Source organism: Diadema setosum, chromosome 12 (assembly GCF_964275005.1).
Source record: "Diadema setosum chromosome 12, eeDiaSeto1, whole genome shotgun sequence".
NCBI lineage: Eukaryota > Metazoa > Echinodermata > Echinoidea > Diadematoida > Diadematidae > Diadema > Diadema setosum.
In genome coordinates this window covers 17,293,279-17,319,655 of record NC_092696.1, presented here as the reverse complement: position 1 = coordinate 17,319,655, position 26,377 = coordinate 17,293,279, and the positions used below count along the sequence as shown (strand labels likewise).

Genomic DNA, 26,377 nt, shown 5'->3' with positions numbered 1-26,377 from the left:
ACCCTAACTTGACTTTGATGCCTCTTGCTCAATCAAATGCAAGAGGAATTAAAAATTTGAAAAAAAAAGCACTTCATGCAATACATTTTGGTCAATAGTCTGATTTACGTAGAGCAATTACAGGCCGAAATTACTATCCACTGGAGAGAGATGCTAGCACATATTAATGTAACTTGATCTAAAATCTAAACTTAAACAAGAACAAGAAAAAAAATCAACAACTAGAAAAGCACTCTGAGAGTGTAGACCTCTGCCAAGCAGCTACTTTCCACCGATGATCTTGCTTTTCCATAGAGATCAGTGATTTCCACCCATACGCATGCATACTGAAAAATTGCCCGATTTCTCAATATAGAAGCCTTTGTTACGTCATAAACCCTCAGCTACGCGGCGTGCCTCACCTGAGCAGAAACTCGGAGTACACACTTCAGTGCGCATATGAAAACCTCAAAAATGCGCAGCTTGAACTCCCAAGTTCAATGACCCTACTTGCCAAAATATCAAAAATCCTTCATAAAATCCATAAAAATTTCTGGATCACTACCAAAATTTGATCATCTGTTCCTTGTGTCATTCTCAACCTCTCCTGCAAGTTTCATCCTAATCAATGCACAACTTTTTGAGTTATTTTGCACACGGACAAACAAACAAACCGTAATAAAAACATAACCTCCCCCATAGGCTGAGGTAACAAGCAGATGAACATGGACTAAAAGAGAAGCTCTTTGGAGGGAGATGAGAAGAAATCTTGAAAGCATCTCACATCGTGCCACTCCAGGGAGCCAGTCCAGATGATCTGCTGGGTAGGGGGCTGGACCTGGGCGGGTGGTTGTCCAGCCATCTGGGGTGGTTGTCCAGCCATCTGGGGCGGCTGTCCAGCCAACTGGGCTGGCTGGGGTATTCTGGTGGCAACGCCTATATTTGCTCCCTGTAAAGGCAATCATTCAATCAACATCTTTGAATATTTCTGCATCAACAAATTTGAACAATGTGAACAAAGCTATTGGGTATTCTACGTCAATTTGCACTCAAAGCATACAAAGGGTTTCAATTGAATGTAGCATTCTGTATACACAACATATTTCAAAGTGTTTTTTCTTGGTTTTTTTTTTTCGATGCTATTTCGCAAAATCAACAACTTGCAAAAATATTGCCTCCTAAAACACATATTTGATATCATTTCCAATTTGATTTTTCTCTCATAGAGGGATGACATGTTTTTCACAATCCTGCTCCACCAAGGTGGTTCTTGATTTGGAATCTAACCACTCGCAACCTTGTCTTACAAGTCCCAGCTTGCACGACATAACATACGTAAAATGCATGGCACATGCATTACAGCCAGCAAACTTGGGGTGGTTCTACTACCTAATACTACAAAGGTATCTTGGAGTTTCACAAAAGGGTAAAAAGGCATCATTCAGAATTACCTCCGGTGCTTGGGCCAGTCTGTTACGTAATACAAATATATTTGGTAATGAAATGAATACCATCTTTTTATCCCTATAAAATTTGTTTTATATCTTGGACACTTAAAGATGGAAACTAAATTTACATCTCGCATGCGATTACCTAATTTCCAGTTAGCACAAGTAATTGAGAATAATGTCCAAGCGCCCCACACTACCATTTCGGTAACACTTCAGTACTGGACCTAATTTGGGTGGTACTCTATAAACTTTTTTTTTTATGCCTCCGCCACGAAGTGGTGCCGGAGGCATTATGTTTTCGGGTTGTCCGTCCGTCCGTCCTTCCGTCCGTCCGTCCGTCCGTAATGAATTTTGTGGACAAGGTAACTATCGAAACCTGTTGAGGTATCCTAATGAAACTTGGCATGTATGTGTATTAGGGGGTGAAGTTGTGCCTATCAACTTTTGGGTGCACATGCTCAAGGTCAAAGGTCAAAAGGTCAAGGTCAAATATATAAAATTTCACTATTTCCACCATATCTAGTGAATGCCTGAAGATATTTTCTTGAAACTTAGTGTATACATGTATTACCCAATTAAGATTCTCTGGTGAAAGTTTGGGTCATGAGGTCAAAGGTCAAAGGTCAAAAGGTCAGGGTCAAATACGTAAAATGTCACTGTTTCCACCATTTATCTATTGAATGCCTGAAGAGATTTTCTTGAAACTTAGTGTATACATGTATTACCCAATTAAGATTCTCTGGTGAAAGTTTGAGTCATGAGGTCAAAGGTCAAAAGGTAAAGTAAAAATATTAAAACTTCTTTTTTTTCTCCGTACCTTGGAAAATTGTTCAAGGTATCTTCATGGAACATAGTATATACATGTACTGACTGGAAGTGATTATCTAGAGAATGTAGGGTTCATGGGGTCAAAGGTCAAGTGCAAGACTTCAAAATTTTACTATTACCCTCATATTTATGCAATGCCAGCAGGGTTATTTTTTTACACTTGGTGTATGCGTGTGTAACCTAATAGAAATTCTCTGGAAAGTTTTTTTTTTTCTCTTTTTGCCTCAAAGGTCAAAAGGTCAAAGATCAAGTGAAAGTGCTGAACTAACTTTTTCCTCCATATCTCGGAAGTGGCTCAAGTTACCTTGAAACTTAGTGCATATTATGCATGTTCTACCTGAAAGTAATTATCTTATGAATTTTAGGGTCAAGGGCCAGATGAAAATGGTAACAATTTACTATTCAATTCAGAAATTGCACTTTTTCTCCACACCTGTACCTTGAAAATTACTCAATGCCTAAATGTATGAATGGGTCAAAGTCAAGTTAAAGTCCTTAAATCCCTAGATACATGCTCTCCTATTCATCCAATTAAACGTACGTCAAGGAAGGTGAACATTCAACACATTTGTGACAAACTTGTCATTCCAATATTTTACCAATTTTGTGAAAATGTAATCACACAGTGTCCACATGTACTATCTAGACCTATTGGGAAAATCATGCATTATGGCGGAGGCATACCAGTCGCCAAAGCGACATTTCTAGTTTCTTCATAACTACCAAGTTGAGCTCTTCGCACTTACCCCCTGCTGCTGCTGTTGCTGCTGCTGCTGCTGTTGCTGTTGCTGCTGGGGATGCATAGGCTGAGCGGACATCATGCCGGCGGGCTGGGGGATCTGCGGAGGTGGGCCCTGCGGGCCAAAGCCGACCGGGGTGGGGATCCCTGGGGTACCACCCTTCTGGGCGGGGTTGCTCACCGGAGGAGCCACGGAGCCCGGCTGCTGGGGAAACTGGTTCATGCCTTGTGACTGCATGTGCTGACCGACTGAGGATAATTAACAGAGAAAAAGAAGATGATAACTGATTTGTAGTAGTAGTAGTAGTAGTAGTAGTAGTAGTAGCAGCAGCAGTAGTAGTAGGAGTGGTGGCAGTAGTAGCAGCAGCAGCAGTAGTAGTAGAAGTAGTAGTAGCAACAGTAGAGCAGAAGTGGAAGCAGCAGTGGTAGTAGTAGTAGTAGCAGTAGTAGTAGTAGTAGTAGTAGTAGTAGTAGTAGAAGTAGTAGTAGTAGTAGTAGTAGTAGTAGTAGTAGTAGTAGAAGTAGTAGTAGTAGTACGTAGTAGTAGTAGTAGTTGCTGTTGTTACTGTTACTGTTGCAGTTGTTGTACTTGTTGTTGTTGATGCTGCAGTTTTTGTTGTTGTTGTTGTAATTGCTGCTGCTGCTGCTGCTGCTGCTGCTGAGGTGCCTTTGCTTTCACCCTTTATGTGCTGGTCACACAGCTCCTCTTGCCAAGCTTTTTTTCATAAACATTTAATCAACTTTCCCAAACTTAACGTAGTTGTAAAGTTTAAGAAGTCCACTCAAATGCATCAATGAGCCTCAATCCAACAGGAAGGCTATGGTAATGTAGTAGGGATTAGGGGGGATTAGTTAATCTCTATACACTCCCAATAGCTCCCATATACCTATGCCAATAGGAAAACTAGGCACTCCCAACGTGTGCGCAAATTGGTGAACGATGCAAAGTTTACAAACAAATTAAAGAAAAAACAACAACGAACATGATTTCCATATCTTTTTACATTAAGTGGAAGAAAAAACATACATAAAAAGGAAAGACAGGAAACGAATAGAAAGCAGCCTCGTCATTACATATATATTTTGTATATTGCTTTGTGTACATTACCAAAAGGATACAGAATGTACAAAGTCAACCCCTAAAATTTAGCCTGTTTATCTCCATGCATACTTTTGTGACTAGGACTATGTTGGGGGTTTAAAGTTTGTGTGTCCCTTTTGCAACCCTGAAAATTAGATTCCTTTCAAAAGATGATGGTACGCAGTGAAGATAGCTGATTCACACCTTTCCTCAGAATAATAAAACTGGAAACTTCTTTGTAATGGAGGAGGATCTGATTTCCAGCCCTGGAAAGTTTTCGGACACCCCATTATGCTCAATACAAAAAGGGAATGTATTCTTGAGTGACATGTACTTTGATAGATTTCTCATTTCCTTTCAAAGAATGGATAATATAAGTTTATTACTGTAAGATTTCAAACATGACATTGGGAGCCATTATTCTTTAACCACGCAAAATTGTATGCTTTTTGCAAAAGGAAGATACAACAATTTGACTCCCCCTTCAGATCTCGGCCGCTGATGGCGCAATCGCCGCAAAATTTTGCCTGAACATAAGAGCTGGATGTCAACTACGAGATTACAAGGTCACATAAAAGAAAATATTGATTTTCTTTTTTAAATAAATTATGCAAATTCATGCATGAAATCATATTTTCACCTGCAACTCCATTAAAAAGACAGAAGGATTGCTAAATTTTTGTGTCAAAATTTCTCAACACACTTTGCGCATTGCGGAATCGTGGCACGAAATGTCGGGGGTTGGGTGGGGGTGTCAAACCCCAGCTAACAAAGGGTTACACTATGAAAATGTCGCTCCTATCTCTCACACATGCAGATATTCAACATACCCTGAGGCTGTGCTCGGTGTTTTTCTGCCTCCTTCAGGATCTCTTGAGCCGCGGCCAGGGCAGCAGTGGGCGCTCTGGGACCCGATGATGTCGTGGTCGCCTAGGCAACAAGAAAAATGAAAAGAAATTGAGTCAATGCACTGCTTTTAAACAGTGAGTTTCACCCTTGCGAAAAACACAAATTGTTTCATTAATCACAAGCATTTCTCTGCACATATACCCCCCCCAAAAAAAACAAAAAAAACAAAACAAAATAAAACAAAACAAACTCAATCAACTACAGTGGACTCCCATTATAACGAAGTCTTCGAGACCAGCAGTTTTCATTCGGTATACTGAAATTTCATTATAACCAAAAAAATCAACAATAAAAAACATAGAGCAGATAATGTTGAGGCCTGAATTTTTATTTCGTTATAACCGTGTTTGTTATAACGGGAGTACACTGCATAAGAAAAGGGAGAAAATCAGACCATTCTTTCATTGCAAAATTGATCCTGAGCTGCATAACAGCTTATCAAGCACACAATGAATTGTAGGCTGGCATCACTTGGGTCATTCCTTGAGCTTTATCTAGACTTGGTTGATTCCAGTGTTACCTTCAAGATTTTACAAATTACTGGCTAAAGTAGTTGTAATGTATCTCAATCCTTGACACATTTGACTGACATCAAGAGTGGATGTGGCAGAGATGGGTGTGTGGAGAGAATTCTACGCACTTGGATGTACTCATTGAACTAGAATGCAGGATAAAACCTGTACACAGGCTTGAGAGCGATGTGGACAATCCAGTTATAATGAAGTCCTTGGGACCAGCAGTTTTCCTTTGTTATATCAAAATTTCTTTTTATCAAAATTTTGTCCAATCAAAACAAGATAAAGTATATGAGTACATAGATTATTATTTTGGAACCTGAATTTTTACTTCATTGTAATGAAATTCAGTTATAACCACATTTGTGTTTATGTGTCACCTGTGTTTGGTATATAATGTTAAGATTAAAAGTTTTATGTGCATTCTTATTGGTGTTATAATAAATTTGTATAGATTGGGCCTCATCCATGACAAGCTCTGTTTATGATGACAGTCCTATGTATTGATTTCTCCTTTGTTCATATAATATATGTAGGTACAGTATGCCTTGATATGTTGCTTTGATTTAATGTTATTACAGACTGATGTTGTTCTGAAATTGACATTTCTTATATTGATTTGTATGTTATACTCTCCATTTCTTTTTTGCATACTCTGTATCACTTTGTTTTCATTTGTTATTGTATTTGAAGAAAGAAAATGCACAAATAAACCAAACCAAACCAAACATTCTTTAATGGGAGTGCATTGTATAAAGACGTACGGGTGTCTGTTGAGAATGAGGGAGGGAGTGGGGAAGGGGATAGACGGGGGGTGTGGCAGGGATCGGGAGGGGTGTAGGGGGAACCACGCCTCACCTGGGTCATGGTGTGGGAGAGGGGCTGCGACGTGGTGATGGTGACGTTGGGCTGGAGCTGGTTGAGGCCCATCTGGACCCCGCCGTGCGCACCACCCATGGGCGAGGCCACGGCCCCCCCACCCTGCAGCATCTGCGTGATGTTGCTCTTGGGCCCCACCTGTTGTTGTTGTTGCTGCTGCTGCTACAACCAAGACAATTCAAAAGCTATGGCTTACATTGCGAGAAGTACTTTGTATCAGTTGGGGATGGCCTGTATCTTCCTAACAATCCTTGAAACTTGGCAGGGCTTGTCATACTGTACGAGCTGAAATTTTCGCGGTGGTTTTATTTTCGCAAATTTCGCGAATCGCCTTTAAACCGCGAAAATAACAACGCGCAAATATCTAAGTTCAGTTAGACCCTCGCAACCGCAAAATTAACAACACGCGAAAATGTCCTACAAGCAGCAATTTGTGAAAATATCTGTACGCTAAAATTTCAGCTCCTACAGTAGTTCTGGCACCTTCTAGAAAAATGCATTTCCCTGCCACTTAACCCGTTGAGGACGGACTGGTTTTGCTACAACGCGCATTTCCCATAGACACCTGCCCGAGTACACTCGGGACTCATCCTCAACGGGTTAATGAGGCTACAACAAAAGATCATACTGACATTCCTCTGCATTTTCTCACAAACTTTGGATTCCAGCAATAAAACATGAACACAATATTAAAAATTGAGTATACTGAGAATAATGTCGATAGCAATAATTGAGGACATTTTTGTGAATTAATTTTTCATGACTTCTCCTTCCGTTTCAGGTTTTTTTTTAAAATCCATAACACTCCGGGACTGACAAAATGTTATCAAACAACCACAGATTTTCAAGGCTATTAATGACTGTCAGAACGCTGGTTTATCTGACAGTCATCAATGAGTATAGTAATGGAAATTATGCTTGCCTTTGAAAAATAGTGTGACAGAAAAGATTATGCAATGACCACCTAGTGGCACAGAGTAACCAGCTTTCTGTAGCTTTGTTGGCATTTGCACCACAGAAAAAAAAAATGCTGCTGAAAATCATAAACAGCTTCTGAGGCAACCAGTGATCCTTTGGGGTAAGGTGGTTTCTCTCACAAATGACTACTGTGGTACATAGATGGCTATTAACATAATACGTACCGTGGTGTACACGTAATCATATTTGACACTGAAAATATTCGTCACAATGGCTGTCGCATCGAACTTATCTAGGTCAATCATGCTTTCTAGCGGTTGGTGTTAAGGTAAGACTGCACTTATATTCATGTTTAAAGGGACTGTACAGTACTGGTTGAGGTGGGGATTCATGTTTTGAACATTCCTAAGTGAGATAATGAAAAGCCTCTTATGAAATATGAAAAAGCATGTAATGTTAAGAAGGATTCAACGTTTATTTGATGAAAATTGGTTTTCAAATGGCTGAGATATCCCCAAAAGTGCTAATAATAAAAGGCAACATGCCACAACTCTTTGTTTCACGTTGTTTTTGGATATCTCAGCCATTTCAAAACCGATTTTCATCGAATAAACTTTTGATACCCCTTAGAACTGCATCCTCTTAGACATCTCATAGAGTGGTTTCTGAATATCTCGCAAAACTTTAAAAGCTAAATCCTCTCCTCGACCAGAACTGTACACACCCTTTAAAAGTTGCCAGATGGGCAAAAGGGGTTAAAGGGCTCGTATAGTTTTGATGAGACCTAACTTCAGGTTTTTAACATTTTTGGGTGAGATAATGAGAAACCTCCTATGAAATATGAAAGAGCATGTAGTTCCAAGAGAAATTCAATGTTTCTTTGATGAAAATTGGTTATGAAATGGCTGAGATACCCAAACAGAGCAATACTAATAAAATGTGGGACCCACATTTTATTATGATCGCCTTGTTTTACTTTGTTTTTGGATGTCTCAGCCATTCCAAAACCGATTTTTCATCAAATAAATTTTGAATTCCTCTTAGAATGGCATGCTCTGTACCATTTCATCAGTGGTTTCTTGGTATCTCGCAAAAAGTTAAAAGCCAAATCCTCAGCTCCACCAATACTGTACCCTCCCTTTAAAGGTCACTCACCTGCTGCTGTTGCTGTTGCTGTTGTTGTTGCTGTTGCTGATGTTGGTGTGGTTGTTGTTGTTGATGCGGATGTTGCTGAAAGAGACCTGAGGCTTGCATCTGCTTAAGCTGTGCTGCCCCCGGAGTCTGTTGCTGCTGCTGCTGGGCCTGTGCCTGGGCTTGGGCCTGGGCCTGGGCCTGATGGGCCGCCTGGTGCTGCTTCATCCTCGTCAGCTGCCTCAGCCGCTCAACCTGCTGCGGCGTGAACTTGGCCAGGATGCTAGGCTGGTCCAGGTTGCCAGGAATCTGTCCAGTAGAGGATGGGAAGGAAAGGAAACCAAAGTGACTCCAAAGTCATCATCATCACCATCATCATCAACAACAACACCATCAACATTATCACCATCATCACCATCATCACCACTATCATCATCATCATCATCACCACCATCATCACCACCATCATCACCATCACCATCACCATCACCATCACCATCACCATCACCATCACCATCACCATCACAATCATCATCATCATCATCAAATCATCATCATTTTCAGTAGCACAAATATCCATTTGCTGTAATATGGATGAGCTCACATCAACCTTCCCTATCTATTGCCCGATTGGACGCTGCCAAACAACTATGAAATCTAAAGTTCCGTGCATTTCTTAATGTTTCCAAACCATTTTTCAAATTATACAAACCCTTTGAGACTTGAAAATAAAATCTGCAAATCTAGTCTCACCTAAGCACTCTGTACAGGGTTCCTGCACCTTTTACATAAATAAATTCCATGCCTTTTCCATGTTATATTTTCGAAATCCAGGACCTTTTCCATACAGTAACTTCAAGAAAGAGGTTAGTGGCTGATGAATGAGAATCTACTATTAGAGAGTAGTGTCCATAAGTGACAGTGTGTACAATCATATCACCCCAATACTGCCTGTAGCGAACGAGATAGTCCAATTTTATTCGATAAAATGTTTTCCTAAAAAACAAAATTACATTGCAAAAAAAAAAGGAGAATATCACTACAAGGCAAAAAATATACAAATTTCTAAATTTCCATGACTTTTCCACGACACGTACATGTATATAATTTTGCATCTTTCATGAATTTTCCAGGCCTGGAAAAATATTTCCAAAATTCCATGACTTTTCCAGGTTCTCCATGACCACAGGAATCCTGTCTGCATTGCTTTTTACAACCGGGTCTTCCCTCATCAGCTGGCTGCACCTTCTCTCAATACACCACAAACATCTACGGTTACTGTGCCTGACGTATTCTGTGAGATGAAGTTGCACACACTATGTAGTCTCGCTACCATTATCACTAAATATGATCATCAATTGTGCAAACAAAAGAAAAATCATACAACACATACCAAAAGAGAGAAAATGCTAATTGGCAATTCCGCAGTTAGGTGGACACGACATGGATAAAAGAAATGTGCCTCTTTATCTTACTCTTTAATTTAGGCATCAACTTATACCATGGATGTTCGCCAATCATTATGGTCTTTCAAATTCAGTAGATTTTATTTTTCATATTCATTGGTTTTGCGAGATCTAAAACCATCATTTAAAATGTACATGTGGGACTGGGGAAGTTGAAATTCACTCAAATGCAAATTACAGTGGGTTCCTTTGAAAATTTTTCCTCAAAGTTTTGCTAAGGGGTAAAAGATGAGTACAATTGGATACTCCAGAAGTCATGTGACATTTTGTCAATTACAAAAGCGTGAAATAACCTGCGGAATTATTCCGGACAAATGTAACGTTACTAACCGTAAAGTTACTAACCATGCTTTTGGGGGTCTAGCTAATAAATTTTCAGTCCAACTGCTAAAAATATTTGTGTGAACATTTGTCATGATGCAATACTTGAAATTAATGCAGCACTTTGTTTGAAGTAACTTGCATTTTTGCACACTTTTTGTTACAAGATATTGATTTTTTTTTTGTCATGTCCTTTTTTCGTAACGTTACTAACCAGCCCTTTTACAAGTTGCCATAGCAATTCCAATATTTATTGGATTGTATTCATTCTTTTTTATATCATAAACCTGGGAAGGATGAACATGTTTTTAACATGATTTTGACTTGAAATGAATAAATGGTGATTTAGTAGTAAAAACAAACATCTAAATTTGTTTAAATGTAATGTTACTAACCACGGAATTCCCTAATGGTATGGAGCTTTATTTGATCCTTTGACTAGAAAGATTGGGCATGTACTTCTGCACGCCCTGGCAAACGCTTCACTTGTATCAAGCTGACATTAAAAAACATTATCTGGCAAAGACGGACAGACAAACGGACCATCAAAAAGCAAAACACTTCTACCTTGCTCTGCTGGGGAGGCAGGAAACAGAAACCAACTTGGCTAGAATTGGATCTTGAATTCTGCACTCAAAGTAACAGCTCTTGTGTTGTTGTTTTTTTTCAGACTAATTTTCTTCTATGTTCTTTGCTTATTTCCTGATACCCATTGGTGGGGTTTAGACCTATTCTTCAAGTGTCTGATTACAATACTGTACAAACTACATTTATACTTCCCAATGATTTCATGACTGGTTAAATTCTCTATTGTGGAGTATGTAAAGAAATGAACAAAGAAATGTATAATGTATGTATATCACATTCATGTTGGGATCAGAGTTGATACCTAATAGCATGTTGTTAATTTTTTTGATAGCACCAAACTCACAAATTGATAAGCATAACCCCCCCCCCCAAAAAAAAAAAAATACATAAAAATAGCATATAATAAAATAATATATGTTTGTGTTAAGTCTATGTAAGAAAATTCTTTATAAGATGTAAAAACAAGATTCATGGTTGAATCAGATTTACCCCACACACTAACATTACAGAATTTGTCGCAAAACTACAACTTTTTGTCGATGGAGCAGGGGCTCAAAATTCAGCAGTAGACTCAATCAAAATAATCATAATAATTCTAATAATCACAATGGTTACAATTATGTGTTATACACCAGGGTGGTCCACGAGGGGTTTCAGTATGTCGCTGCAACATGCACAAATTCTTGTGCAACATCCTCAAAAGCCAGCAACGTGCTATGCACCATCCTCAAGAATTTGTAACTTAAAGCTCAAGATAAAACGTATTCAAACATGTGAAAAACATGTGGAAAACATAAACATCAAACTGCCTGGCATAGATTTACTTGTGTGCAAACATGAAAGAAAACATCGAATGTAAGCAGCATAAAGAGAGATAAGCTGCGAAATATTGCTTTATACTACCTACTTACGTGTTCATGATGTACGCTCTGTGTACATACAATTTCTGTAGTATTCTCAGATTTTGAGCTTGCAGCGTGCTCAAATTTCAAGTTGTAGACCATCCTGATATGAGTTATCCCTCTCCATCATGCTGTATTGATCACGGTACTATACAACATGCCATTATCTTAGTCACTCAAATTAAGTTATTTTAGGGCTGGCAACATTCCAACAATAAAATCAGGCAGGATCCAGCATGCAATTACAACTTGTAGAGAGACACTTGTGCATTACATGCATCTCAGAATTTTGTACATTCTGATCATGTCTGGACACAGAGAGAAATTATTCAAAGTTTTCAGGAAGTCTCTGAGAGAATGAGGTCCTGAGACATGGCAGCTCCCTGAGAATGAGGTCCTGAGACATGGCAGCTCCCTGCTGCAGTCTATTCACACCATCCCCTAATGAGCGTCCCCCCCCCCCCCCCCCCCCCCGCCATTTTACAGATACAGCTGCTCACAGAACAGTAGCGGATCCAGGAAGGGCTACACCAGACGCACGCCCCCCTTTATTTTTTGTTGAAACAAAAGAAATAAAAAGAAAAAAATGGAGGGAGGGGTGCATGCCGCCCCCCTTTAATTTTGTAAACGCGCCCCCTCTTTACGGAATTCCTGGATCTGCCCGGGCTGCAGAATACAGCTGCTAAAATGATCAATACCAGTGCTTCGCTTCCTACGAGGTATCCATTTATGTGTATATACACAAATGTAACTAGCTAAAGAGGATTGTTACGATAGTGTGTTTGGCTCATGGAGACGCAGTCAGTTTGAAGGTCAAAGGTCGTGCAGTGAATTCCCACATTATGATTAAAGGAGGCTTTCACCATGAAAGAAAAGCCATTTGGACTAGAACTGGTGAGGAGACTGAGCTGTGTGGAAGGATGACTCAAATGAGAACATTGGCCAAATGCCTATTGAAGAGTTTCATTGCAAAATGATCTAAGCGCTATTTTTAAACATTTTAAAGTAAGCCCATCATCAGCTAGCCTAGACAATAGAACCTTACCAGTGATACCTCACTCATGAAATAACAAGGAATGACTTGAAATTATGATAAAAAATATCCCCTTTTTCTCATTTTCACTGATTTTAGCAGCTTTAATCACAAATACCTCAACTCAACAAGAATAGAGTTACTCATTTTGTGATGAATTGCTTTAACAAGGCAGAGTTAAGGTTATACATAATTACTGTGATCTGGGCTCCGTTTCATAAAACTTGTTATTAGTGACAAGTTGTCATAGTTATTATAAGCTACAGAAATCCTTGCATCTGATTGGCTAAGAGCAAATTTGTCACAGAAATGTGGCAGTTGTCACTGATAACAAGTTTTATGAAACGGGACCCTAGTGTAATGACCTATACAGCTTTTTGAATATATAATATATCATATATAATAATAATATATGCTATTATATATTTTCTTTGTTCATATTGGCCTTCATTCACATAAATAAATACCAGGTATTCAGTGTTTTGATTAAAAAATCATGGGTATATATACTGTATATATTTGGATTGGACTCAAACCAATGACCTTCTGATTGCTAGATAGGCATCATATCCACTAGACTACCAAACTTCTGCAGGACAGACAGTGACGGTTCTGATCCCTTATAACGTCTAGTACTGCATATATAACAAGTACTCAAATTATAAATTTTTTTTGTCAAGGTGTAATGAATCATTTACGTTGATGCGTGGCAATCTGTCAATCAGTTGCAATGAAAACAACCGGACATCAAGAATCATTGATTTGAATTGTTTCTTTCATATGATCTTAACGGTTACAGCTCGTTATTCCGAAGGTTCGTTATTCCGAAGGCTCTTTATTCCTAGGATTCGTTATTCCGAAGGTTCATTGTTCCGAATTTCATTTACGGATTAACCAATCTTCGGAATAACGAACCTTCGGAATTATGCCAAAAATTTTCGGATTAACGAACCCTTTTTCATTTTCGGATTAACGAACCTGTAGGTATAGGGAATTTGCGTGTTTCGGATTAACGAACCTTCGGAATAACGAACCTTCGGAATAACGAACCTTCGGAATAACGAACAGCACCCGATCTTAACATCATTTGTTTTGTCTACCGTGGCCAAAACGTGACTACTTAACCAGCCTTTAATTTGTAGGAAGCTTGTCACTTACTTCCCATCTCTCTACGCGGAAGTATAAAATAGCACAAGTCTTCCAACATATCTTTCATTACAGCATGCCCTGACAGGACTGACTGTGTAATGAGTCATCGCATCATGGTCAATCATTTTTATTATCAGTTAACATTTAGCTATTAAATATTACTCCCCTTATGAAGTATGTAAATACATGATTCGGATATCAACTTACCTTGCTAACAGTTTACAAAAGGTATGGGACTGAGACAACCAAGTCTCACCTAAGGCAGTTATGCAGAAGTGGTATGCAGATCTTAGCGTGACTACATGGCACAGTTACACACACATATACATCCAAACCTACACTATAAGTTGGTCTGCATATTTCACGCTTTAAGTAAACAGGAATGGCTCCAGACTAGAAAAATAGGCAAACATCCTGTTGCACTACTTGGTGACTAATAAAGCACTCCAGATGCTCTCCCCTGCCATGCGAATGAATGCACCGCCATACACTCGGCTCACAGTAGCATGTGACCAGCACTGACAGGGGAATCCCCGCATTCCCGCCAGTGGAGTGGAGGGGAAAACCCCTCCCAGAAACATAATTGCACAAGTACAATCGGTCTGCAGTTGAAGAAACCAGTCAGTTGCATGTTCCTCATTATGGTGGTGAGGCATACAGTAGTTCTGTGTAAGACCAACAACTGCTAGGGAGTTTTGAAGGCAATATATTTATCATGCTCCTTATTTGATGGTAGGGCCTGTTAATCATTTCAGAGAGACTCTTCCTTAGTTCTTTCTGTTGATGCAAGCACAACACTATGCCCTGAATCAGCCAGTCTCTATGGATGTTTCTCTCCAACATTTTGTACAAACCTGGGAGCTTTTTCACTGAAGCTCTAAAATCAATTTGAAGTTTAATTCAACTGATGTAAGGGACAATGTTTGGGATTAATCGGTCCTCATAAGCTACGAACTGTCTCACTAAGCCCTTTGGGAACAATACATTGTATCTTGCATCCATCTTGCACCATTTGGAATACATCTTGAACGTCCATGCATCCCTAACAACTAGATCTGGGGCCCGTTGCATAAAAGTTACAATTATGGTAACTTTGCCTTTCAATGGTAACTACCATGGCAACAATACTCAACAGCCAATCAAAATCAAGAATTCCATGGAAGTTACCATTGGATGGCAAAGTTACCATAATTGTAACTTTTATGCAACGGGCCCCTGATCTGAATCTGTCCCAACTTTGGGTTGCTTGTTTTATAGCTACAAATCCCATGTAGTGAAATAAGCAACCAGGGGCTGCTCAATTCAACTGATCTAGGGACAATTTTGGGATCAATCAGTCCTAAAAAGTTAGGAAGCATGTCACTATGCCATTTGGGAACTATATCTTCCATCCACCTTTGCAACCGTCTAGGATACATCTTGAATGTCTATATCATTTCCAACTACAGTGTATGTAAATCTGATCTGAATCTGTAGCAACTTCGGGTTCACTGTTTGGCTCGTTGTACATGTGTAGTTCCCCTGTTAATGAAACAGGACTCGGTGAGCTGGTTTACTATGATCTAAAATCAATCATAAGTTCAATTCAACCGATCATGGTGACAAGTTTGGGATCAACCAGTCCTCAGAAAAGATTTGTTTCACAAAGCCATACCAGGACAAAATCTTGTGCCCAATGGAAAACAAACAAACAAACAAACTAGGCTTTCATAGCCACGCTCTAAGACGGAATTATGCAATTAAAAAACACTTTGTTTGAATGCACAAGGAGGATGAAAGTGGAATAAAAAAAAAAGAGAACTCATGTCAAAAGATGAAGAGAAAAAAAAAACAGTGATAAAATTCTGTTAGGCTGCTAGAAAACTGAACATTACCTCAAAATTTTGTGCTGCCATAATTCTCTTTATATTTTAACTTTAACCCGCTGAGGACAGACTGATTTTGCTACAACGCGCATTTCCCATAGACACCTGCCTGAGTATACTTGGGACTCATCTTCAACAGGTTAACATCGGCTGTAGTGGCTTCAAGATTGAGATTGTATGTACACCTATTCATTCATTATCAGTGGTGCATAATGTTCGCGTACTTATGGAAAATACTCCACATGGATTCACTAGACTGTTTTATAAAATAATATTTAAAAAAAAATGATTTTCTTTTGGACCACGCAAGGCTTACAAGAAGTAATGTCGAACAGAATTTAGAGATGTTTTACACACATTATTTACATACACACACTTGCACACAAATGAAATTATCATGCATGGTATGCTTGTTGTTGTCAAGTAGTGAAACTTACTAACCATGTAACTTTAAATATGCACAAAAAACTGTAGCAATGGTCAAAAGAGGTTGCAATGTGCCACAGACAACTTAACCCTATTCTAACTGGGGGGGGGGGGGTCAAATTGACCCCCCTTCGACGTTTCGCGCCACGATTTCGCAACGCGCAAAGATTTTGCCGCGTCGTTTCACAACTTTTTTCATTGAAGTCTCCCGCATATTTTGAGACCAAATTTGCGACGTCCGGGTACACCATTTTGAAGTTATGTAACGTTTTGCATATGCATGTCAACCAAAAAACAGCTCATATTCATGATATCGTGTGCAAATCCAATGCAAATTGTGTTTTTTGGTTAAATTGATATAAATTAGATTATTTCAACTTTTAACCATTGAAATTATTCAATTCTAGTGTAGAGAAGCCTGAAAAAGTGCCTGCAACAAATTTTGGCAAAAAACAATAAAATACATAAGAAATTAACAAAACAATAAAAAACAAGGAAAAGTAGAATTTACGCGGTGCGTAATATATGCCCCCGCCGGAAGTAGAATTTTGTAGCAAAATGTACAATACAGGTCACAAATCAAGGTCAAAGGTCAAAGAAATCAAAGGTCAAAATTCTGTGTAGAAGTTTTGAAGCCCTCACCTGCTGCCATCACATAAAGCAAACGGAATCGAAATCGGGTTAGAAATGGCGAAGGAGTAGCATTTTGTAGCCATTGTACAATATAGGTAAAAAATCAAGGTCAAAGGTCAAAGAAGTCAAAGGTCAAAATTCTGTGTAGAAGTTTTGAAGCCCTCACCTAGTGCCATCACATAAAGCAAACGGAATCGAAATCGGGTTAGAAATGGCGAAGGAGTAGCATTTTGTAGCAAAATGTACAATACAGGTCAAAAAATCAAGGTCAAAGGTCAAAGAAGTCAAAGGTCAAAATTCTGTGTAGAAGTTTTGAAGCCCTCAACTAGTGCCATCGCATAAAGCAAACGGAATCGAAATCGGGTTAGAAATGGCGAAGGAGTAGCATTTTGTAGCAAAATGTACAATACAGGTCAAAAAATCAAGGTCAAAGGTCAAAGAAGTCAAAGGTCAAAATTCTGTGTAGAAGTTTTGAAGCCCTCAACTAGTGCCATCACATAAAGCAAATGGAATCGAAATCGGGTTAGAAATGGCGAAGGAGTAGCATTTTGTAGCAAAATGTACAATATAGGTCAAAGGTCAAGGTCAAAGGTCACAACTGAAATTCTGTGTAGAAGTTTCAAAGCTCCCATGTAGTGCTATCATATAAAGCAAACAGAATCAAAATTGGCTCATAAATGACAGAGAAGTAGCAAATTGAAGATTTTGATCACACACGGACGCACACACGGACACACGGACACACGGACGGACACACACACGTACGGAGCCCGTTTCATAGTCCCCTGCTCGAACTCGTTCGGCGGGGACAACAAAAGAAATTGATTTTGATTGTGCTAATTTTTTACAAGAAAATTGTTTGATGTGTCTTGAGGAATTCTGACACAAACATTTAGCAATCCTCCAGTCTTTTTAACCCGTTGAGGACGGACTCATTTTGCTACAACACGCATTTCCCATAGACACCTGCCCGAGTATACTCGGGACTCGTCCTCAACGCGTTAATGGAGTTATAGGTGAAAATATGATTTCATGCACAAATTTGCATAATTAATTTATTAAAAATAGAAAGGCAATATTTTTCTATTGTATGACCATGTTATCTTGTAGTTGACATCCAGCTCTATCTTCAGGCCACATTTTGCGGCGATCGCACGATCGGCGGCCGAGATCTGAAGGGGGGGTCAAATTGACCCCCCCTCAGTAAAAACTTGGTCTCAAATAGCCCAGTTAGAATAGGGTTAAATTGCAACTGATTGAATAATTGCACTTCACTGACAAAGATAAACATGGACTGATCAGTGTTTGAGTTGTAACCAAAATAAAAATCAAGGGCCACACAGTCTCAGGTTGGATTTGAACCCACAACCTCTTGATTGCTAGACAGGTGTCATATCCACAGGACTACAAAGCTTTCACCTGAGAGTTATGGGTTCCATTTGCATATGAGTGACCCATGAATTTTCATCATGGCTACTACTCACACACTGAACAATTAATGTTTATAATAACATATTGATGAAGGACAATTTGTCAATCAGTTGCAATAAAAACAACCGATGTACAAATTCACTCATCTGAATAAACAACTTCAAGGATGTACTATTGACCCCTGTCCGGAGATTAGGCGGACGTAGGTTTGAATCCTGCCCGAGTACATGTAGCCTATGTATGCCCATGATTTCTTTTGTCATAGCTACTACTAAAACACTGATCAATTCAGTGCTTATTTACGTCGATGTAGGGCAAGTTGTTAATCAGTTGCAATAAAAAGAACTCATCAAAAGAATTTCATGAATTTGAATATTCAGGGATGTACAATGACATGGCTTTATAATTCTAAGCCACACTGTATGCAGTCACTTTTGGCACCCTGTCCCCCACCCTCCCCCTCCCCCTTCAAAAAAAAAAAAGAAGAAGCTGAAGCAACTAACCTGCCCTGCAGACTTCTGTTGCTGGCTAGGTGTTGGCTGTGGCTGCTGCTGCGCCTGTTGTGGTGGTTGCTGCTGCTGCTGTGGTTGCTGTTGCTGCTGTTGTTGCTGCTGCTGCTGCTGTGCGGTCAGTTGTGGCTGGGATGAGGAGAAAACTGCTTGACCAGGGCTGGGAACGGCGCCAGTCTGACTGCTTGGGACACTAACCGGACCTTGGGGGCAGCACACGAAGCAAAGTTGTAAAAATTCATCCCTTTTGGAGCAGTGTTTATATAAACAAATCCACATAAAAAAGGGTCATCTTGCAAACACAGCGGCACTACCAACTGCGCTGAAGCCAGTCCATAGCAGTGGCACAATGAAGTCAGGACAAATATCCTAACCCCTTACAAGTCGCAATTTGAGAAATATCACACTTGCTAAATTAATAACGCATACAGCGGCTACCAGTGCAGACAACTGAACTACATGTACTGTATATGCTGAATATTTGGCAAGGCTTTTATTTTTGCGAGTCGGGTACTATTCCCAAATTTAAAGACATGCAAAAATATCGACTCTGATCCTGATATGAACGTGAAATGAACATATACATTTCTTCATTCAGTACTATACTCCACAATCAGGAATTTAACCACTCGCGAAGTGGTTGAAAAGTTCTAATTCGCACAAATTTAGACTTGCTAAATATATGGCGTATAAATTATTGCGATAATTGGGACATGACAGCGCAATATAGTAAGTGAAAGTGGGTCAATCTAGTCAAGCTTTATTCTACTTCGCCAGTCTGTATCAAGTTTGAAAGAAAGCGTCAGGCTTACCCTGCGTGGCGCTCTGGCTGGAGATTGGCTGCGGTGTCGGAACCTTGAATCTCGAATTTGGGCTCTGACCTGGATTCCAAAACAAACATGGGCATTAAAAAGAAAAAGAAATAAAGAGGGGAGACAGAAGCAACAGTCATAGAGGTCAAAATCTCCCATTAGTGGACAGCAGAAGTGGTCAGTGGTCAGTGGAAGAGGACAATTCTCCCAGCTGGACTTCAAGTTATCAATCACTACATTTAATATACAGTATGTCCCCCACCCCCCCCCCAAAAAAAAAAATATGATCAGATTTTCACGTTGATAACTTCCAATGTGATTAAACTATGTGAATGCTATTTCATGGCCTTAAAATATAACATCTTACCTACATTTTGCAGAAAACCCCATTCAATTTGGTATCAAGTAGTCACAGAAAAGTGTGGATCGTTGTAAAGCATGTCATGGGTCTCTTTCTTTCAAGTTTAGCACTTGGATGCTCTTCGAACTGCTTATTAATGTGCAAACACAATGGACAAAACTCGGAGGGCAGGGATTCCTGACATGCTCTATGAATCTGCTCATTTCTCTTTGAGCATGGAAACAAATCAGATGGGGTTTTCTGTGAGATGTGGGTAATAAGTTATAGTTTAATACCCTGAAATTGCATTCAGATTGACTCACTATTTTTAAAGTTATGGTTGCTGAGGAGACCGTTGTATTTTTTTTTGACACACAGTATAAGGAAAAGACATGAAGACCAAGGATACATGTAGCAAAGAGGTATTTTTCCTATCGAATTCCCTCTCATACATGACAATCAGGAACAACATGAACAACAATTCCCCTAGTGCACCAGGATAAAAATTCTTCTGTTTTGGTGTGATACTGAATGTGGAACTCTTTGATGGGTCTGCCACACTTGGAGACCACTTCCTGTTACCTGTGGTGAACCGCGGGAGATCAATATTGTTGATCTATTTCCTGGCAAATAGGCAGAAACGAAAGATTCCTTCGGGTTGTTCACCCTTTTGCGAGTTTTTTATTTTTTTTCCTACATGAGATGATCAAACCCTGGATATTACATTCTCCTCATTACTTCACACAGGAAAGAGAATGAGAGACAAGGGGGAAAAAACAATCTACTTACAAGCTGAATTTGTTAGCAATCAATACATTAAACTGTATGTGGAAAGTCGAGCAAGGTACACATGTACAGTAAATCCAATTCCTGGGACACTCGTTTACAATAATTAAGTTATAGCAACGCAAAATGTTCTCCTCTTGCTGTACAAGGGATATCTGTTAAAGGATCTCTCTTTTTCGCTGCTTGACAAACAAAGTTCAGTTTACATTATCATCCAACTTGATATTCTGTCTGTCTATCCGTCAATAAACACACCCATAACATTTTCACACACTCATGTATGTCAACATACATGTGTCCTTCTTATTTATGAGTGAGTGTTAACATCCATGTGTCCTTCTTATTTTTACCTGATGTTTTCCTTGTGTTTCTCATTAATTGCGCACAAATTCAAGTTTACTTATAAGTGGCGACAACTAGATACCTTCCCATGTACACACCTGGGATATCCATTATCATCCATGCACAGAATGTGCCATAGTGTTTTCAACAAAAACCAGCAAGACATCAAGGATGTTTCAGACTTTTTAATTTCTCTCTAGAACTTGCCTGCCGTGAGAGAGCTGCTTTTCATCCCCGTCCCTGGTCTCCGTGGCGACGCATTTCCCGGTGGCTTCGCATCCTTGGTGTCGGGAGTACGCTCTGATTGGATAATTTTTTTTTTTTTTTTTTTTAGAGAGAGGAAGCAAAAAGGAAGAAAAGTGTATGAATTTTGCTTACTAACCTCAATGTAGTTTCACAACATTACAGATGCATATCACACAATGGGTCTAGGGCAATTACCCCCTGGGCAATTACCCCGCACCCTTCCCCTGGCCCTAATCCTAATCCTGAACCTAACCCTAACCCTAACCCAAACTCCTAACCCTAAACCTAACCCTAACCCTAATCTTTACTCTTACCTTACCACTAACCAGTATTTGGCCGGGGGGTAATTGCCCTCCGGGGGTAATTACCCGGATACGCACACAATGTATGCCTTCAAAACAAACAAGTTGCACATTTGGAAACCACAATACTGGCATTTATTTGTGATTTTCACAAATCAATAAAGAGCTGGAGTATAGGTGAGTGAGGCACACAGGCATAGTCTGGTTACATACACAAGTTCGACACTTTGCTCCATGCATATACTTGCATCATCACGATACTTTGAGGGACACAATAATACAAACAATAATGCACGCACTGAAAAAATATTCCACATAATCCCTACTCCTTCCCCACCCCAGTTTTCAAAAGGCCATTCATATTTCTCTGTTTTTCTCTAAGCACACAACAAATAAACAAAACAAACAAATACTCTCCTGGAATCATTGCTTGTTCACAAAGAGGGGAAAACTGACAGAGATAATACTGAGCAGAAAGAATATTGCCCTGGCCCAAGGCTGGTGAGTTATTGGCAGCACCCCTCCCTCAGGGATGTCAACCTTGCAATAGCACTGCAGTATTCTTAGGCTGAAAAAGGTGTAGTGGGGCAGATATGTGAAAAAGATGCTCACATCCGGCGGAAAGTATGAAATTTTGCATATAGGGGTATTTGGGGGCGCTGATTTCAAAAATTGCCGGATCCAAGAGATCTGGCCACGGGGTCGGCCGCCATTTTGAATTCCAATATGGCCGCCGTCAATGATCCCTATCTTCAGTTCTGAATGGCATAAGCCATTGGAATTTCATACATAAAAGCATGGTGATATGATGACTTCAATGTCTGACAAGCTGCATGGCAGCGAATATGAATTTTTATACAAAGTTGTCATGTTGGAGTGTTGAAAATCTCTACCTCGGGTTTGTAAATTAGGCTACCTGATCGAACGCGCGTTTGTAACTGATTGAGTGCGCACTGCTGTATTTACATTGTGACGTCAGTGAAAGGTGCATTATGCTTCCTTTTTGCTGCACTTTTTGACATGCCCGTAAATATTAGTTGTGGTGTTTGTCTTCGTAGCCACATTGGAATTCAAAATAGCAGGCATTGCGTTTGTCAGACACATCACATTAGTTAATATTTTAACTCAGTATGTTAAAATACTTGTTTACACCTAATTTCAGCGTCACTCACCACTTAGAAATCAAGATAGGGATTTTGAATATTTTGTCGAGGCGGCCATATTGGAATTCAAAATGGCGGCCATTCGATGGTTGTCAGATACTTCAAATCAATCTGTCATCAAATACAATATGTCAAAGCACTCATGTGTACCAAATTCTGGTGCCACAGGTCATTCAGAACTGAAGATAGGGATCTTTAGATTTGTTGTGTGATGGCGGCCATATTGGAATTCAAAATGGTGGCCGACCCCGTGGTCAGATTTCTTGGATCCGGCAATATTTGAAATCAGCACTCCAAAATACCCCTATATGTAAAATTTCATACTTTCCGCCGGATGTGAGCATCTCGGCCAAATTTTGTTACATATCTGCCCTACTAGTGTGTTTTTGTGGAAAACAATATTTTTACCTTTCCTGAAATATACATGTGTACTAATAAGTTCCATTACATTTGCTCACGCAACAATTGCTCCCATGAAATATCTGCATGCTAAGCCAAACATAACCCTAATCCTAATCCTAATCCTCCCATCAAACTTAACCTAAAACCCTATCACAACCCTAACCCTATTAAACCCTTAGTGCTTGCAGGAAATAAGACTGAAGCAATTGTCGCAGCAGTAAATATAATGTCATGTCAATGCAGTAATACAATTTGGGAAAAACAGACACAACACACACACTATTTGAGGCAAGAAACAAAACAAAGCAAACAGTATAGAATCATGCAAAGAATTCAACAGTTAGCATCTCTGCCCCCTCCTCCCTCCATCCTTTTCCTTCTTCATTTCTTCTCTCCCTCATTCCTTCCCTCCCTCACCTTGGAGCTCGTATCCCTTCAGGAGGATGAGGTGGCGCTCGTCCCTGGCATAGTCCTTGGTCGGCACCACCTGCAGCTCGCTGCAGGATTTCTCATACAGACGCTGTAGCACCCCGAGTTTCCGCGGCGAGATCACCGACAGGTTGATGTTGCGCTGTTAGGCACAAGTAGATGAAAGGTGTGGGGAAAGAAACAATTTTTATTTTTGCTCAATAGTAACCAACTCGTCTTTCACGGTGATGACACAGATGATAATAATGATAGTAATACAGGCCTCGAATTAACCGACGGCCACCGACGGCCATGGCCGTCGGTGCCCCTCTCGTTGGCCGCAATGCCCTTTCTTCTGTGATCAAAGTTACGGCCAAAAAAAAATGTGCCCTTTTTCTTGTGGCCGTGGTGCCCTTTTAGAATGAAAGTTCTTGTTTATGACGTATAATATGCCCTTTCTAAAAGTCTACACTTCAATAAGCTTGAACAAATTTCCTCATCTCAAATATCATACCTTCTGTTCAGTTCACTCGCGTCCCAATATATCTGATTCAAACTCAACGAGACAACGTGTACGTTACGTACACTTGTACTTATGTACGTACGGTACGGCCGACCGGCTTTGACCGTTCCGACTGCCTCCAAGTCCGCAGCGCAGCGGCCATAGAGTTACTAGCTAGGTAGTGTATTCGTAGTGTGCCCGCGCGTACGTACGGAAGTACATTGATGGTGTCTGTACGTCGAGTGTCGCAATCAGCAGTTGAGCGCGTTGGGTGGGTGCAGTATGTGCATGCGTGTGTTACTGTGGGGAATTCGGCTATTACAATCGTCTGGAGCAAGTGGTCGCAAGCCATGTGCCAGGCATGTCGGACGGCTATGAGAAATGCCATCTCTTTCGCTCTGCATTCATGCCCGCATGCTCAAAGTAAATGTGATCGAGGGCACGCATGCGAAAAAAGGTGAAATGAAATGTAAAAAAATTGTGCAGATCCCCCACCCCTGTAACACTGTATGTGAACACGGGTTGGCTGGTTAGTTGAAAGTGTTCCTCAAAGTGCCCTTTTTGTTCCTCAAAGTGCCCTTTTGTTCCTCAAAGTGCCCTTTTTGTTCCTCAAAGTGCCCTTTTTGTTCCTTAAAGTGCCATTTTCGTTCCTCAAAGTGCCCTTTTCGTTCCTCAAAGTGCCCTTTTCGTTCCTCAAAGTGCCCTTTTCGTTCCTCAAAGTGCCCTTTTTGTTCCTCAAAGTGCCCTTTTTGTTCTTAAAACTGCCCCTTAGGAAAAAGTGTGCCCCCCTTTACAGGAAAAAAGGGGCACCTTCAAAGAAAAAAGGGCACATTTAGTTGATCCTCCAAAAGGGTGGAGGGGCTATGTGTACCCCTGCCCCCCCCCCCCCCCCCCCCCCCCCCCCCCCCCGGAGAGCTGCCCCTGTGCTCCTTCCAGGCCCCTTTTTGTACTTTCAGTTGCCCTTTCTAGTGCAAAATCGGTCCCATTCTCCTAAAAAGGGGGCACATTTTGATGGTGCCCCAAAAAGTACGGGGGGGGGGGGGGGGGGGGGGTATGTGCCCCCTGCCCCTGTTTTTGTAAATCCGAATATTCTAACGTTGATTATTCCGAAGCGGTATTAAAACCAGGGCCCTTTCTAAAAAGATTTATTACAGTGCAACTAATGATGGAACTCAAAAAATCAAATGTAGGTGATATCAAATCACACGCAACTTTTGCATTTAAACGCAATTGCATTGCTGAAAAGACTTGCGTTTGATAATCATATGAAACTAGAAAATAATTGTTACGAACCTGAAACTCAACTGCGTTTAAACGCAACTCTAAAAATCAAATGCAAGTCCATCAAATCACACGCAACGATGTATTTAAACGCAAGAGCGTTGCAGAGAAGACTTGCGGTTTTTGTACGAAACTAGAAACTGCGTTTAAATAAATCTCTATACATCTACGGAAATGACGGAAGTGCGTTATTGTTGAAAAGACTTGCATTATTTTTTTTCATTTCGTAAGCAAAATTAAAAATTAAACGCAACTCTGAAAATCAAATGCAAGTCCATCAAAACACATGGCACGCTAAAAAGACTTGCGTTTGATAATCACACGAAACTAGAAAATTGTAGGAAACTTAAAGTCAATTGCGTTTAAACGCAACACTAAAAATCAAATGCAAGTCCATCAAATCGCACGGAACGCTGAAAGACTTGCGTTTGATAATCATACGAAACTAGAAAATTGTAGGGACCTTTTTTTTTTTTAACTCAATTGCGTTTAAACGCAACTCTAAAAATCAAATGCAAAGAGTCCATCATATCACACGTAACGCCATATTCAAACGCAAGTGCGTTGCAGAGAAGACTTGCGGTTTTTGTACGAAACTATAAGAAACTGTGTTTAAACGCATCTCTAAACATCTACGGAAGTGTGTTATTATTTAAAAGACTTGCATTATTTTTTATTTCGTAAACAAAATTACAAATTAAATGCAACTGGTATGCAAATTGTAGGGAACTTTTTTTTTAAACTCGCGTTTAAACGCAACTCTGAAAATCAAATGCAAGTCCATCAAAACACATGGCACGCTGAAAAGACTTGCGTTTGATAATCAGACGAAACTAGAAAATTGTAGGAAACTTAAACTCAATTGCGTTAAAACGCAACACTAAAAATCAAATGCAAGTCCATCAAATCACACGGAACGCTGAAAGACTTGCGTTTGATAATCACACGATACTAGAAAATTGAAGGGAACTTTTTTTTTTAACTCAATTGCGTTTAAACGCAACTCTAAAAATCAAATGCAAGTCCATCAAATCACGTAA

The 26,377-nt window shown here is 39.9% G+C and overlaps 1 protein-coding gene across 1 annotated transcript in view; it reads right to left on the bottom strand.

The window, feature by feature from the left end:
- LOC140235765 (mediator of RNA polymerase II transcription subunit 25-like) overlaps nt 1–26,377 on the bottom strand; it is a 55,515-nt gene that overhangs the window by 16,524 nt on the left and 12,614 nt on the right. Inside the window, exons 6-15 of the mRNA XM_072315774.1 lie at nt 23,564–23,717; nt 21,255–21,333; nt 19,566–19,639; nt 18,748–18,956; nt 8,548–8,739; nt 8,455–8,484; nt 6,361–6,540; nt 4,909–5,008; nt 3,005–3,246; nt 764–928 (exon numbers count right to left, since the gene is read on the bottom strand). Of these exons, the coding sequence (XP_072171875.1) occupies nt 764–928; nt 3,005–3,246; nt 4,909–5,008; nt 6,361–6,540; nt 8,455–8,484; nt 8,548–8,739; nt 18,748–18,956; nt 19,566–19,639; nt 21,255–21,333; nt 23,564–23,717 (1,425 nt within the window). The remainder of the gene's footprint in view (nt 1–763; nt 929–3,004; nt 3,247–4,908; nt 5,009–6,360; nt 6,541–8,454; nt 8,485–8,547; nt 8,740–18,747; nt 18,957–19,565; nt 19,640–21,254; nt 21,334–23,563; nt 23,718–26,377) is intronic.